The sequence below is a fragment of the Ammodytes marinus genome (assembly GCF_949987685.1).
Source record: "Ammodytes marinus genome assembly, chromosome: 1".
Classification (NCBI taxonomy): Eukaryota; Metazoa; Chordata; class Actinopteri; order Uranoscopiformes; family Ammodytidae; genus Ammodytes; species Ammodytes marinus.
The window spans coordinates 9,528,121-9,545,353 of NC_137230.1; the positions used below are offsets into that span (position 1 = coordinate 9,528,121).

Below are 17,233 nucleotides of genomic sequence, written 5' to 3' on the forward strand. Positions count from 1 at the left end.
AGCCCTGGCTAAATGCTCCCCTCCCTAGACCCACCTATGTTTTCATGCAATTACACACACATGTGAGCGGTCGGCAGTAAGCAGTCAATCAGCTGTCAGGATGTCTGTGACTGTGCCCCACTCCCCCCATTTTGCTCGTTTGTTAGTCTGGTGTAACAGATCCTTGCTAAAATGAAGGGGCTCTGTCATTGAACACACCCACTGCAACCCTTCTGTCCCATCTCCCCGACCCCCTGACGGCCCCTTGCTCTGAGCAGCTGACTGCACATCAACACACAGCCTCAGGATTCCTGGAGTGCCCGCTAGCTATTAGCCAGAGATCAACTGTGTCTACTGTCTGCCATTAGTGTTAACTTGTATTCTGTAAGGCCATTCATTATTAACTGTAGACATTTTCACACAGAATCCAAGTCCTCCAGGGATACACATACACAGACGTAACGTGCACATGAGAAGCTTCCTCTAGTTCATATGAGCACAGGGAAATGTTCCTCAGGGATAAAGAATAACTTCCGCTGTTTCAGGCAGAAATAGACATGAGAAATGATGCAAAATAACAGACGCGGTGAATGATCTCACCCAGTTTTTCTTGGCATCTGGCTAAAGTCAGCCCACTGTTATGCATCTGCAGTTGGGTACAATCTTCCTCTTTTAGTTTGTCCTGAGATTTTATCAGTACATGTCCTTACATGTACAAGAAATGGTTGTACTGTGTGACTCTAGGGTGGATTCCTTAAGGAGGGGGCCTGAAAAAGCTTCTAAAATAGTGTGTTTAAACTCCAAAAAGGCTCATGGTGGGTTGCTGTTGAAAACCTACGACAGTTAAAGAACACTGTCCGACTTGATGTGAAGTTCTGAACTGCTACTTTACCAAAGGTTTACAGTGAGAGCAATGGTTTTAAAGTATCTCTGGTGTATTGAAGATATTCATTGTGATGCATTGCAGACTATGGTTCAGGTGAGGACGTTTTTGTCCTCACAAGTACATACAGTACAGTGTGGCTGATGTTTGCAGACCTGGGCGTGAAAATGTCTGTGTGATATCTGTAATTGCTGGTAATCAAACAACTGTTACCTGAAGTGCCATTACTTCTAACTTAATCCCTAAAATACAGCAGAAAGTCTCTGTAAACAGTGTTGACCCCAGGTTGACTAATGGTACATGCGAGGTTGTTGTGCAGCACATCCTGCACTTTCTAGTTTTTATTTTCTGTGTTGAAAAGGTGTGAGGGCAGACCTGAAGCTAACATGTCACTCAAACACTAGCTGTTTGCACTTGCAGTTCAGCACAGACCGCTTTCTTCGGGACAGTTGTCCATTGATCGGCCAGGCTTTTCACACCTTCTTGGGTTCCCAGTCTTTTGACTAATGTCTAACAGACCTGCTTGTGTTTTATAGTAGGGCATGATAATAACACATCATTGTTGTGTTTTTCAGTTTAACACATGAATGCTCTTGTTGGTTTTCAATATTTCAAAATAACACAGAAAATCTTACTTTTAATTACACCATGGCAGAATGTTTTCCAGAGGAAAGATGTCAGGAAGAATTCTCCTGGTACCTTCATATTTCCGAGGCTCAAGTTACAGTTTTCTACACACCATCGTTCTCTTTGTCTCTGTGTTTTCAACATGCTTTACTTCAATCCTAACACATTGTCCTTGTGTGTTTCAGGATCCTCAGCGTCTCCCAGTCTGCCCAGTAGAACCAGCAGTGGAGGCAGCTGTCCCTCCACCGCTCACCGAGACTCTGGCAGCGACATAGAAAGCCTGTTGAACGCAGAGCCGGGATATGACTGCGTCTTCACAAAGGTCTGACTCACTGCTGCCTCTCTGTTGCTATAGGGTTCACTGGGAAAGATTCTGGACATGCCACTGGAAATGTGAAAAATAAATAAAGGCACAGTCAGTGATTCTGGGGGAACGCTTGTTGTCAAAATATGTTTTTTGTCAAAATCAGTGGATATCTCTTCCCCATCTGCTAACTGTACTGTGTGTGCACTTAAAAATGATCCAGTGTTTATACAAAGCCTAGGCTCTGTAGCACCCTACAGAGCCTAGGCTTTGGCACCCTACAGAGCCCCCCCCCTTGTTTACATACCATTTGTTTACATTCCAGTTACAGAGCCTAGGCTGTATATTAACACCACATTTATTTCAGTACACGCACAGTACAGACAGGTAGCGCAGATAGTGAGGAGATATTCACATATTTTGAAAAAAAAGGTGATTTTGATAACAAGCATTCTCCAGAATCACTGACTCCAACTTTAAAATACAATGTATTATGATTTTGTACTTTAGGGTTCAAACACTTTCACCAAACCATTTACTGGCCACAGTCCAAACAACCGGTTCACACTGACCTGCAAGAATATACAGCATATTTATGTGTTGCCCTGCAGCTACTCCTATAGGGATTATACAATATATGAAGTAGCTATTATGTCAGTCTATGCTTGGCATTTTATTTATCAGCACCCTGAGGCCGATTTGCCAAACATCTACTAAGCATCTTTTCAAGACAGTGCAGCTCTACATAGCAACTGTGCAAGTGCAAGATGTGGTCCCTGCTGTCACTCAGCTGAAGTTAAAAGTATGTTGTAACTTATCTAGACGCCCTTTGGTTCAAGTTGAAATACTAGTCCCTCTCAGTTTTCTGCATTGTTGAGGACTTGAAACATGCTCATGGTAATGTGAACCGAATATCCATTTCGTTATAAAAAGTCAGCGCATATGATATCAGCAGCAGGGGAGTATACAGTGAGAGGCTGGGTAAGGACACTGCAGCTGGACATGCAAAATGTGCCATGGCTTCACAGGCTTTGATCCCACACAAAGAGGGCAACAGCTAGATTCAGCTTCAGAAAGAGAGGATTACTGACTCCACTGCTCTGAAGGGACATTTTCTTTTATATTCATACGATGTTATACATTTTATAGAAGCTGTCTGGTAATGAGCTGAAATCTGTTTCATAACTCTGTGGTCATGGTATTGATCAAAGTAACATCTCACATTAACATTAGTCATGTCCAAGTGCCCTTCAGTTAAGACTTTCTAACTACAACTAATTATACTGTGCAAATATGTGAGTATCATCTAAGGGCCTAAAATGTCATTCATAATTGAGCTGGTTCCTTCTCCTCATGTGACTGGCAAATATACACTCACTTTGGGAACGTATAGACATGCACACACCCACCCACACACACACACACACACACACACACACACACACACACACACACACACACACACACACACACACACACACACACACACACACAAACAAACTCATGTATCCTCTCACTCCCAGAGGAAGTCATGTCCCAAGCATAAAGCCGATCTTTCATTCCCAGCTCTGTGACAGAGGCAGCTCTATGCTCGGCTCTCACACTGCAGCTGGCAGCATAATAGGCCCAGTTAAAGCCCACACCTACAAATTAGCTCTAAATGGACTATCCCATACCTGTGTGTGTGTGTGTGTGTGTGTGTTGTGTGTGTGTGTGTGCTGCGTGTGTGTGTGTGTGTGTGTGTTTCCCACAGGACCCCGACCAAAGAGTGTTTACCAGTCCTATGTTTTCTTTACCTTATTTATTACTACAGAGCTGTTAGATAGGTAAAACTAATAATGACGAAACAAGTAGTCCACAAGTAAAATAATAATTTCTGTCCTTCCCTCCTATACATATAGCATTTTCTCATTAGCAAAAATGCATTTCTGCATATAAATGTATTAGCTAACTAATATAGTATAGAGTGTATACATACTTTGTCAATGCTGAACTAAAAACTTTCTTGGCTTTGCGTCTCTGCGACAGTCCTCTTACAATGATGAAAAGACTGTTTATAACTCCTGAAAAAGGTTTGTTTTCACAAGCTGGCCATCATTAATTGGTGTTTTGTTTTAATGTCAGTGTTGCTATAAAGTGGCTCTGGCTCATTATCCCTGAGCCTTACCATTTGGCCTTCATTATATCTCATTCCTGTGGGTTAAACAACTCTCCAGCATTCTGTTAATGTCCTGCTTGCTTCAGGGGAGAAATGCTGACGGATAAACAATGCGATAGGTATTGTGATTAACAAACATTTTGAAGGAATCCATTCAGTTCTCGTCTATATTGTGTTTTCTTCCATTTCATTGTACAGTATATTGTGTTTTATTCCATTCTATTTTATTCCACCATTTTCTATTCTATTCTGTTCTATTCTGTGCTGTACCCCCCAAGCTTTTATTCATTTTACTGCCTGATAAAATAGTGAAAATGACATAAACTTATGCTAAGTATTCCCCTGTTGATGTAGCCGGATGACCACTTCCTGTGTGGCTCTGTGAGAGAGACTATAATTGTTCTGTGGTTTGAATTCCTTTAGAGCAATCCTTCATTAAATTAGGGATGGAAGTAAATACTCTAGAAAAAGAAATTACCTTTAAAAAGTCATTTTCATAAGAATTTGGCATTGAGTTGTTTCATTTAATAAAAAAAAAATATGATATACTGTCTCTTTTAGGAGGTATTGCTCTTACTTTAACAATCCCACAAAGGCACACCATGCTTGTCAGTGAGAATTCTAAACATTAACAATACATCTATTTCTTTGTCTCCACAGAATGATGAACCAGTGACGGGAGGAGATAGCACCAGTGAGGTTTCCGTCTCCTGTTCATCCACAGACGACACAGCCAGTGTGGGCCCGTCCAGCTCCAGCCTCGAGGGGAGCCAGGGCCTGGAATGCAGCTGGAGCCCAGAGGAGGGCATCCGTACTGGGGAGACCGTCACTGCAGGACTGGACAGTGGTGGAGGAGGAGGAGGTGGTGAAGCTGAAGAAGAGGCCAAAGACAGAGTGACTGAAGTGCCTCGGCGCTCCTGTCTGAGGAGCAGCCTGCGCTCCCTGTCCCCTCTGCGCAGACACAGCTGGGGTCCAGGGAAGAACAACGCAGGAGACGCAGAGATGAACCAGAGGAGGTAGGGACTGGGGAAGGGGAACAGATGGCATTAGGTTCTTTAAGGGCACACTTACACTAGGCATCCGTACCGTGTCCAAGCATTATTAAAGGCTAAAGTCTAGTTAGTCTGACCAGTGTGAGTGCTCCGTACTACGAACAAGCATCCTAAACTTCCTTGACCTTGGCCCGGTTGGAAGAGGTGTGCTTCAGAACGGGATGGATGCAAATGTACAAGCACGCACCTAGACGGTGGTCCTGACGTCAATTTATATGAGACTGTTCCCCGCGACTCAATATGTCCATGCGCGTAACAGACATTCATTTGTGCCTAAGGGTTAGTGTTGTTCTGATGAAAATATTCTAAAATAATCTGATACAAATACGCTCCAAAACCCAAACCCGCGTTTATTAAGACTGTTAGCGTATTTACAATCGTGGGCCTGGCCTGCGGGGGAGGAGGAAGGTGGGGCAATTGCGCTTTAGCAAGGCACGGATCAACCTAGCCAAGTGTAAGTGTGCCCATAAATGAAGGATCTCTAATGACATTGTGGGTGCAGTTGAATAGATTGTGAGATTCTTTGTCTTCAACATTGGCTGCTGGAGTTAGTCATGTGTTAGTCAGTAGTTGTTTGGAGAACTGATGTGTGCAGATGTCAGTATATTTAGAGCTTCTTGATGCCACTCACTCTGTGCCATGTTGAATGTTTCCTCCTCCTGCTGCGAGCAGCTGTGTTGCAATTTGTCTGGTGTTGGTGGGGAGCTACCACACACAAATCCATTCACTCAAAGACTTAGAGACGCACACCTTACTTCATCAGATGCACACACTCATACCCACTCACAGCAACATCTAAATCAGTGAACACACTCACATTGACACACTTACAACGCTGATGCAGAGCACATTAAGACCAAGACCTTGGTATCTCTTTGTATTCTGTGCTACAACAGAAGTCTGAAAACAGAAAGGAAAAAACAACAACAACTGATTTAGACTTTTATCAGCTGCTATTTTTATGTTGAGCAGGAACAGCAATTATCCCAAGCCCTCATCTGTAAGCTTTGTTTACAGTGTAAGTAATGACGGAAAAAGGAATCATTTTTAGAGTTGGCATTAGAGAAAAAACTTGAGGCATCTGGAGCACATACTGTATATGACGCATGGAAATAGATTAAGAGATTTAGAGAAAGGTTTCTGCTGCTCCCGATGGTGAACGCTGTCTGAGGCATACGACTGCAGTGACATTTCTATGCCTATTACAATGTCTTGTACATGTACGATGCATTACCTTAGCTCTGCATATGCTAAAAACTAGCTAAGGGTAAAGAAAAAAAACACCTGCCTGCAACACTAAAGATGGCTAATTATCATGTTGTCTCATGTGGTGAGGCTGTACAAAAAAACATTTAAAATTACAATTTCTGTTTACGGAAAGTTAAAGTGGGCTGTGCACTAGACTAATGGAGTTCGGAAGTCACAGCAAAGAAACAGTTGGCCACATAAACCATGTAAAATGTTAAGTTACATTTTTACACTGTAAAAGCTGTTTCCCAGCTGTCTCTTTGCTACTCTAACCTAGCCATCTTCCAACATTGACATGTAGTGGCATCAACATGTCAAACTATTCTCATTGGATCAATGGCTATGAACAAATAACATTGTTATCACTCCTCCAACATGGTGGCCTGTGCTTCAGAGCTCCATACTCAATCAATAATGCCATTGCTATCCAACTTACCAAAATACATTGTGGTCCCAATAGTTTCATTCATTTATTATGTCCATATTGACCTGCCATCCCCCTCTTATCCCAACTCATCTTACCCATAATCCATCACTTCCTTTCTGTCTCATCCATCATCTGCAGTCCCAACCGTGGTGAGGGAAAGCCAACCTTTCACAGGAGAAGGTACTAATACATCACGTTCATCGCTTCATGTTTTGTCACGATTGAATTGTTGCTAGGTGACAAGCAATGGCAAATCATGTAGGTGTGTAGACCCTTTCCACTTCTCGCTTTTTAATGTAGTGTATGCTTGCTGAACTCCTGCCGCGTAGCGCTCCATCCCCTCAGGGCAACTGTGCGGAAAAGTGTTGGAATGTGCAAGAAATACCGTGGCAAAATAGATGGTGGAGAGTCACACACTAGTGTTTTGTATTGCAGTGGTAATAACAGGCAGCCACATGGAAAGAGGGGAGTATAGCTCTGGAGGCTCTACTGGGCATAAGAGAACAAAGGATTTTCTTTTTTCGGTGTGATAAGTTCCTGTAGGGATTTTTTTTCAAGGCTGTGAAGGCAACAGAGCAGTTTCTTACAGCGTGTGCTACAGCAGTAAACATAGGATGGAAGTTTTGCAGAATTGTTCTAGTTTAGAAAAGGAATGGCTTTGTTGACTGTGTGAGAAGAAGCAGGACGGAGACAGGGGGAGTCAGGTATGAAGTAGGATGAAACATCTCTCACCTCTAATTGATCCTGTGGGACCGGGTGTAGCTGTTTCAGTTCTGCAGGCCTAGATTTCTCTTGAAGACTGTCGAAATGTGTCTATATGAAAACCTGTAAGTGGCGAGAGCATCCACCCCGAGGTACTTTACTCCAGTTAGGGCTGAGGATAGCGGTCACCGGTGAAGGGTAATGTAATGGTGTTTGTTGGGATGAGAAACGAGCAACATGACTTTAGTGAAGTGGAGGGTCATGGATTGAGACCTGACATGACATGAAGGCCATGTCTTATCACAGTATAGATGGCAGGCATTCATTTTTTCATACAAACCCGTGCCAGTAGGTTTAATTGGTGCTGCAAGCCAGGAGCCAATAGGTGGAGGGAGTCAGATATGTAATTTAGTGACTCTTAGCTGTACCTATTATTGTGATTGTTTAAGCATTGTACATGCAGTGCTCTTAAATCATAGACCACCCACTGCTTAAACCAATGGCCTGTGTCTTTTGTAGCACCCAATAATGTAATAACTGCCAATAAAGTAAATCAATTTCTGAAGCAATAACGTTAACACTTATTGACGATACTGTAATATCATTGGCTGAGTTTTAAAAATAATTCAATGATTCAATAATTGGAGCCGTTAATGTAATCATATACTTATGTCACTTTATTTAAGTTTGATTTATTAGCTATACAGTATCCTACTTCCATGACCCGTATTGATGTTTCTTTCAAAAACCTGCTTAAAGACTTGTAATAATGTAGTACATTATTGGCAGAAAGTTACTAATTTATTGGTTCAGAAATTGTATTACATTATTGGTAAGTTGCTACATTATTGGCTTTTATTGCATTGAAAATGTATTAAAGAAATGATTAAGATATTGGCCGTTGTTTCACTTTTGGCTACTACATCTTTCACCTAAAGGAAGCATTGGCTACCACAGCAGCAGAGGAAATATTACCATGCCAGTAGCGCATTTCTGGTAAACGTACTTCTCTCTGATTTTACCACAACACTGCAGCAGGAAATTAAGTTGAACCCACTTCCACTGTTAATGCTTGACAATGTCAGACTGCCTACTGGCCATACTGGAAACAGCAGTAGTCCACTAATGCTAGAACATTGTCACTCTCTGTATACATCACTGTAACTCTGTCTTTGGCATATTCTGCTCTATGTGTTCTGGTGTCACACTGCCACACTTCCCATCACTCCTCTTTATCTCCACTTGCAGTTTCCCCCCTGATTAACCCCACCACCTCACAATCTGTTAGCGTCAGCGCTAGCTAGCCCTCCCAATGCTCCTCACAGCTATGGTGTGGAACTAGTTCCCTCAAGTACAATGTGTTTGTGATGGCTTTTTTGTTCTTGCCAAGAGCACATGACCTACTTTGAATAGGGCGTATTTACATGCTAGTTGATTTGCATTTGCCATTTTGGAGGGCGTATATGCCTGTAAGCATGTGTGTTTGCCCCTTCAGTATAGTTTACTACAGCAGAGAGCTGCAAAAGCTGATTGTATAATTTATGTTTTAGTGCAGAGGACCTTGCGGCTCCATAGTACAGTATGTAATAACGCCGGCAAGAAGCGGGCCTTAATGCTTAATATGACAAATCTAGTCATCTACATCCACAGCCCCGAGGAGAGGTGAGTGCTGCTCTATGCTGGTCACTGATAATCCATAAGGCATGATTATTTTGGTCCAGTCTGGGTTAGTGATGTTTGAATGCGTTCGTCTGATGGCTTGCTTTATAATGCAGTGCCATACAAAGCCAACGGCTGGAGATAAGAGATATTTACTGCTGGGGCTTTTCCCTATCACAGTCTGTCCTGGCCTGGCAGCAGATAGAGCTGCAGCCGTGTAGCATAGCTCATCCTGAATGAAATGTAGCTGTAGTTTTCCTCTCCATAATCATTGTATTGGATTTCTCAAGGCCTCTTATTTCCAGTCATAGATCGATGTAATTGGGTTTGTAAATCACAGCTGCGGGGGCCTCTCTATGCTGATGCTGATGTTGGAAGTCATTTTGCTGCTGCTTCAGCTGTAAATCTGCTCCATAGCCCAGTGATAACTCAGCTGGCTAAACACTGTGCAGGAGCAGCTGTGTGTGTGTGTGTGTGTGTGTGTGTGTGTGTGTGTGTGTGTGTGTGTGTGTGTGTGTGTGTGTGTGTGTGTGTGTGTGTGTGTGTGTGTGTGTGTGTGTGTGTGTGTGTGTGTGTGTGTGTGTGTGTGTGTGTGTGTGTGTGTGTGTGTGTGTCAACAGGTGCATGTGTGCATGTCTGTGTGCATGTCTGTCTGTGTGTGTGTGCGTGGGGCGGATGCAGCCATAGGTGTGTGTAACTCAATTTATTTTTGATGAATAGTCCACAGAGACTAGTGGAGTGTATTTGTGCAGTGCATTCATTCCTTCTTTTCCTTGGAGGTCACCTCTGCTCTCTCTTTCTCTCTGTGTGAACAGCTACAGTCTGGAGGGCCTCAGTGGGGTCCAGGATGAGCTGAGGGGCCCCACCAACCAGGGCCCTCGGATCCTGGAGCCTTCCAGAATGCCCCGGAGAGGCAGCGACGAACGGGGCTCCCTGGTGTCTCTGACAGAGGAGAGGGAGGAGCTGGGGGGCCACGGCAGACTACGAGACTCGGTCAGCAAAAAAACACACGCACGCACGCACGCACACACACACACACACACACACACACACACAGACAAATCAACACGTTTTGTCCTTTAGATGTCTTATCTTAATACTGGCACACAGTCGGCCCAGGGGATGCTCAAACACTTCCTCAGCTTAATTCACATGAGAGGGGAAAAATGCATCTACTTGTACATCAACAAGATTTATAAACAGCCTGGGGGAACTTTGAGCCCTTTTCTCTGTTTGGGGATCAGTAAGAATTAATAAACATCAATTTCCTCAGGGCGACTTCTCTCCGCTCCCAATGTGTTTTAAAACAAACTTCACAAATCATTTGTGGAGTTTCCCTTTTTTTAGTTTATTAATTCCTGTTTTCAGTCAATGTTTGCGATTGTATAGTTCCATGTTACACCTGCTTTGTTTACTGATCTTTTGCTACATTGTCATGCATTGTGTTTTACTCAACCTTGTGTCTCTTGTGTGTTCCAGAAATCAAGGCGGTATCGGCCTCTGAGAAACAGCTGTCCTCCCATGAGCCTTCCCCTGACTAAGTCTGTGTCTATGCTCGCCATCAGCCAGAGGGACATTGACAGTGAGTAGCAAGTTGTTAGGCTGATCACCGGTGATCACATTACAGTTACATAAAATTGAGCCTCCCAGACCTCTTTATCTATACATTTATTTATATCTATACATTCCTTTCTATAATCATGCATTTTAGTGAAAATACACCAATATTTGAGTCAGTAAATGCTAAATATCATAAGATTCAAATTTACAGTGTATTTCACATCCTCCTGTTTCAAAGCTCAGAAGGCCCTGTGTTCAGAATGACCAAGACTTGTCTCTTTATGTGAGAAGCCACACAATGTAGATGTTGTAATGTTTTCCTTGCATCAGTCCCAGTGATGATGGAGAACAAGCTAGATTTGTGGAGGAAAGGTATTATCTTGGTTTGTGAGGTGAGGAAGTTCAAGAGTGTTAGATACATACAGTAAAAAGGTTTTGAAGGAGCTAGCCATTATTTAAGGGTGTTTAAACATGGATGTAGTCATTATTTAAAAGTGGTCCTGTTCAATTATTTGTATAATTAGTCCAATGTCATTGTCTGACCATTTGATTAATGTTGCAACTTTTAGCCTATGAGAGGTACCACCTTCGTGAATGGTATTGTTTCATTAGGTTCGGTGACCTCATGCTATTCTAATTAGTCTAATCAGTCTGAATAAGTGGGCACACCATGTGTATGGCCTTTCAAAAACGTCTTGGAATTCTTCAGCAGTTCATTTAATTGGTGGTGCTTTGAATTTTCTCTTAATCTTGACCTCTCTTCCTCCTATCCCTCCATACTCACTGTTGTTCTAAACTTACTTTATTTGAATAATTGATCCATTTCTGCTGTGGTTCTCTCCTCCCTGCCTTACCAGCTGTGGGATGCCTGAGACGTAAGAGGCGAATTTCTTTCTCTTTCAACCTTTCCCCCATCCTCAACAAATCTAAGTCTGAGATCATTTACCCAGACTTTTCATCTAGCGATGATGAGGATAACTTGAGTAAGTAATGTGCTGTGCACTTAGCTGCAGTAGAAACTAGCTGTGATGTGAGTATCAGACCAGTAGAGTCCTGGAACTCCCCCAAAGGAAGGACTGTCCCCCGTTTATAAAGGGCCATCTCAAGGCTTTACTCAAATAGATGAAGACAAGGTCTGCTAAAGGAAAACAGGTTACACGTATTATGATATTTCATCAAGAAATACACAAAATAGATTCTATCAATTATCCTATACTTATTCATAAACATGAAGCCACCCTTTGTTTTGCAACGGGTGAACTCTCTCTATAGTATTAACAGTTTCTGTGTAATATGTGTACACTTAAGTCTGAACACATCTAGACACTGAAGGGCAGTGAAGCCCAAAAGTTCAGCTGCAACAAGCTTTTTAAGGAAACTACTAATTACTGCTGCTGATATAAGGCTCCTTGCAATTAGGATGTGCAATTCAAATGAGCTTGTAGCAAAATCATTAGTGTAAAGAAAACCACCTTTCACCTAGGCAGCACATGTTGTGTTTAGAGTCCCTGTTGACGACATTAAATAAGACCTTGGCTTATGCAGTCCCCTCCCTAGCCCTAGTGTTTAGCTGACCTTTACATAGATTAATCTTTGTTTGGGCTCTTAAGTAGGAAAAAAAAGGAACTTGATCACCAGAGAAAGAGGAAAAACAATAATCAAAAAACAATGCAGGTGAACTGCAGGAGCCCTTTCTTCCTTCCAGATAAAAATGAGCCCGTCACTGTTAGTTCAAGACACTGAGCCTTCCCTTTCCTTATCTGTGAGATATTTTCATCAGTGTTCTCTGTCTCCTTGACTGTGTTACTAGCAACACAGTAACCCCAAAAACGTTGCCCTCATTATCCTGTTTTTGGGGGTGGACTTTCTGACACAGAGCATGCAAGCAATGCTTTGCATAATTGTGTGTTTACGTCAGATGTTTTGGGGAGAATTGATCTTTTAAAGCAAGCAAAGTTGCCTAGAAAAGATGCATGCCAATGTTGAACTGACACCAGACAAGTGAGACCCTATTATTATTTGACAAAGACTGCAGTGGATGCTTTGAGATTAAAAATACAGCCAGTGGCCTTGCCTGGAGCCAGTCAATTTAAATAGAGGATTCTGGGTTGAGAGCCTGTGTGGAATAAACTAGCTACAAGCATCATAGCTATGTGTGATGACCCAAGACTTGGATTAAATGAAATGTGATTTGATGTTTAGGCCATAATATCTTGTGGCAGAAAGAAATAGGCTGTATTATGAGATTTCCTTTTTCAAGAGGTCGGATGGCTATGCGGCCAGAGATGTTTTTGGGGCCAGTGTGTAGCAGCCGTTAATGGCACCGGATCCAAAGGCAGCTTCAGCTTTTGGCCTCTTTGCTAGCCGCCCCTCATCCTCGCCAGAGTCATTTTGTTTTTGGCTTCTAGAGAGTAGCTAAATGTTAAATACCTAGCTCAAGGACATTGAAGGTAGCTGTTGAAGGACATGATGGCCTGGGTTATTCAATTCTCTGCCCAATTCTTGCAGCCAGGAGGGGAACTATTAAGCCCCATGTTCACAATAATTATTCACTACAATGTTACACTGTTTACACAGGTGAGCTAGAAAGAGTAGCACTTTAGCATAACAGCAACAACCTCTGTGCCCTTTCTGTGACATAGCCGTAGTTACTTGCCTTAAAACAGAAGAAAGAAGATTTGAACGTGAAAATATTCTCCACGTGTGCATTGCAACTGAGCTGTCGTGCACCTGTATAGACAGCTGCATTGATGCAAATAGAAGCAGGGAGACACACGACTGAAGGGACACTAGGTCAGTGAGGTCATTCACTTACTGTATATTCAGGAAAAGCAGAATGACCCTGGTGGTTTGTGTGGTCAACCCCTTAAACACATATTTTCACTGCCCTACATATAGAGGGAAAGTAGAATTTCCACCTGAGATTGAAAATACAGTGAATAAAAATCAAATAAAAACACCTGAAACTTTGGCCTGCTGTTCACTGCTTTCTCTCGTTTCTCTCTAGGTATGAGATCGTTTTCCAGCACCTCCGGGTCACTAGCATACAGGTCAGTCCAACTCTCTGCAAAATACACATGAATGGAAAATAGCTCTTCAGCTTTTTAACTGCAGCTGGGACCTTTTTATTGTCCCATAAATAAACAGTGTGGAGAGGGTTCTTGTGAGCAGTCAAATGGTTCTCCATAGAACCCTTTTATGACTGTTAAGGACCCAATTCAGAATGTGTGAACAGGTAGCGCTTGTGAATGCAGCTGGTTGAGGATAAAATTAACTGTGTGTGTGTGTGTGTGTGTGTGTGTGTGTGTGTGTGTGTGTGTGTGTGTGTGTGTGTGTGTGTGTGTGTGTGTGTGTGTGTGTGTGTGTGTGTGTGTGTGTGTGTGTGTGTGTGTGTGTGTGTGTGTGTGTGTGTGTGTGTGTGTGTGTGTGTGTGTGTGTGTGTGTGTGTGTGTGTGTGTGTACCAGCATATCGGAGGAGGAGCCTGGTCCTCTGAGGAGTGACGCTGATGGAAGGGGCGGGACCAAAGTCAGCCGGACCTTCAGCTACCTCAAGAACAAGATGTACAAAAAGACCAGGGTGAGGGGAAAATGGAGTTTTTAAGCACGCCTTATAATACTGTGGCTGTAATTTAAAATGTTATTGGGTAGATTAAAGGTAGATTATTTACTATACTTCACTTTATATGACTGACTCTCAGAGCTTGGGCCTTTATGTGTGTTTGTTTGGTTCAAAATTCAGCCTTCTCCTCCTTAAACATGTATTACTCCAAAACACCAGGCATCTTCATGTTTAAACATTTGCACACGGCCTGACACTGGGGAGTTAGGGGTTAAGTGTCGGTCTGTGTTGCTTGGAACTTCCCGATTTCAGATTTCCCCAGTAGGTTTTAGATTTTGAGCCTGGTCACAGACAGACTGAGTCTATGGTGAAAGATGTAGTCAAAGTTTACCTGCCAAAGCTCTTCTCCCAGTGAGAATGTATTTCTTATTACAATGTGAGTGATGACAACACTGATTGAATACATCAGGTAAAATCATTTTAGCAAAATAAACTTTTATTGTTGTCTTTTCCCTACATGATTGGGAAGCAATTTAGAAATCATCAAGCTCAGCGTTGCACTCTGAAAATCACAGATGTGACATGATTTGTTGTAATATATTATCCATTATGGGATTATGATTTGTAAAAACAGTGGTGCATCAATCCAATTTGAAAAATAAAAGTGGCAACATATTGGAAATCAAGCTTGTGTTGCTGTCTGTAGTCGTGCAGCTCATGCAAAGAGACACAGGGGTGAACAGGAAGTAGAACAGGAAGTTGGATTTGGCTGTGGTTTTATAATCTCATTTGTAACCTTAAAGCAGTCATGGCTTTGCTTTTAAAGTGACAGCATTGTGAAGGGTCTCCTTGGAGCCAGTGGCTTCAGTTACCCGTCAAATGTCACAAATATTGATCACTGTTGATTTCAAGACAAGTAGCAAGGCTTTGATGTACACATTTGCTGAGAGCTTTCCGATTGCATCCATTATGCATGTATGTGTATGCCATGTATTTAATTTTAGTGACAACCTAAATGGCCATCTCAGCTGAGCTGTCACACACACTACATTACATTTCTAATTTCTCAATTTAATTAAACTAGATGAGTCTTTTGCAATTAAAGTTTCCTCTCAATGTATCCTTCCTTTCAGGTAATAAATTACCTTTGAAACTGTCTCAAATATATCAGATCATCAATTATGATAATTGTCGGAGGATCTGTATTTGGAGAAACTTTATGCATATGGTTTCTGTAACGTATCCAAAATCTAAGTGTTCTGGTGGGCGATTTAGTATGTGCAGTTTTCACATAGCATCTGTGCCAGACCAAAGGGTCATTGCAGTAACAGCAAGTAGAGAGAGAGAAAGAGAGCGAGCGCCAGTCACTTCCTCATTGCAGCTTTCCTATTGGAGCCTCAGTGACAATATAGCAGCTTGAGTCTGTTGGACCTTATATACAGTCCATGGTTCGACCACAGTCAGGGATGCTGTACAGGAGATTCACAGGGAGCCACGGCTTCTCAAAGAGATGGAAATCTAGTCTGGAGGTAGGCTTACAGAACGCTCTGCTTCTCCAAGTAAAATTGTAGTGAAAGAGAATGTCACATTGTTGTGTTAAAAGTAACCAGAGCTTCCCTCTGGGCTAATATCTCTTTCCAGCGAATTCATTGCCTGTTACATTGTTTCTCAGTAGACTGTTTATTTTAATCTGTATTTGAAATGTCACAAGTGATTACTTCTCCTATTGTAAAAGCTGGAAGCCAAAATAATTGTGCTGAGAATTGTTCTTGCTTCCTGTGCTTCCAATAAGTTAAACTGTTGTTGTATTCCGTATATATTACCAGGTATCATATTTAAAACAATTCTTAGAAAGGCCTTTGCGGTTAGAAAGAATACTTTGTTAGGCCATATAGTTAAGTTGATATGCATTATTCCTTGTTTTCCTCTTTGGTTAGATGGCTGTTGTTGCAGGAAGTGAGACTATGCTAAGTGCTGTGTTGTAATGGCTGTGGCCCTGCTGTCAGCCTTATGGTATATCATGAAGCAACAGTACAAAATGAGCTCCAGTATGTCAGAGAGCTTTGTGGTCCCCTTCAAAACCAAGAGGCCCACAGGCTGGCCTATTAAAGGGAGCTGGAAACTCCATTTTCCCATTTCCTCTGGGTTTGGGTGGAGGCTTGTGTGATGTAAATCCAAGAGAATGAGAGCTCTGTTCTTCTTTATGGGGATTGTGATTCAGCTCAGTGTACAGAGATGACCAACAGCTGAGGGACGAGCTCGTCCACCGATGCAAAGGCAGCAGAAAAGGCCACGCTGTTTTGGAAAGGTCACAGATTTGATTCCCAGACAGTGTGTCTCTGGCATTAGTCATGCAATCTGCATGGGTTGAATAACACTATGAATATGGAATGTGAATAATGAATTATTCTTTGGTAGAAATGGTCACTTTATTATGTGCTGCTAGCATTATTATTAACCTCAACCAATTATCATGCAAAAATACACTATAATATATATTTGAGTTTTATAAAGAAAACACTGTTGCCTTTAAATGAAGCAAAACGGGAAATGAAGCAAAACGGGAAAAGACTCCCTACATTTAAAGTAGTCTTTTAATGAGGCAATTTGTTGATTGCATAAATAATGCATCACTTACTATGCAAAGCCCCCTGCCGTGTTGTGCATCAGAGTAATAATGTTGCTCTGCTGGATTCAGATTGGAAAATAACATAAGCAACTGGCCAATGTCTGGTACCTTTAGTCTACTCTAAAGGTAACCAAACACTCTTTCTTCTTAACATCTAATCGTCTGGTTGAAAAGTTCCAAGTAATTATTGAAAGATTCCTTCCTCTGCTGCTGCGGTCGCTTTTGTGTTCCTAACTCTGTTAATTCCATCTGTTCAGGAAAAGGATCGAGAGAAGAAGGAGAAAGAGAAGGAGGGCAAGGACAAGGAAAAGGACAAGAAGGCGATTAACGGTCATCTGTTCTCGCCAGTCAGCTCGGGCCAGGCATCCCTCTGCCTCCAGTGCAATAAGGCTTTCAACAGCAGGGAGGCTTTCCAATGCATGCGTACGTATCCTTTGTGTTCATTT

At 42.2% G+C, this 17,233-nt stretch overlaps 1 protein-coding gene across 1 annotated transcript in view; it reads left to right on the top strand.

The window, feature by feature from the left end:
* Nucleotides 1–17,233, top strand: part of LOC307250865 (A-kinase anchoring protein 13) — a 118,161-nt gene that overhangs the window by 73,650 nt on the left and 27,278 nt on the right. Inside the window, exons 13-20 of the mRNA XM_080028127.1 lie at nucleotides 1,675–1,811; nucleotides 4,612–4,967; nucleotides 6,817–6,858; nucleotides 9,855–10,032; nucleotides 10,519–10,621; nucleotides 13,607–13,649; nucleotides 14,065–14,176; nucleotides 17,045–17,210. Coding sequence (XP_079884253.1) covers nucleotides 1,675–1,811; nucleotides 4,612–4,967; nucleotides 6,817–6,858; nucleotides 9,855–10,032; nucleotides 10,519–10,621; nucleotides 13,607–13,649; nucleotides 14,065–14,176; nucleotides 17,045–17,210 — 1,137 coding nt within the window. The remainder of the gene's footprint in view (nucleotides 1–1,674; nucleotides 1,812–4,611; nucleotides 4,968–6,816; nucleotides 6,859–9,854; nucleotides 10,033–10,518; nucleotides 10,622–13,606; nucleotides 13,650–14,064; nucleotides 14,177–17,044; nucleotides 17,211–17,233) is intronic.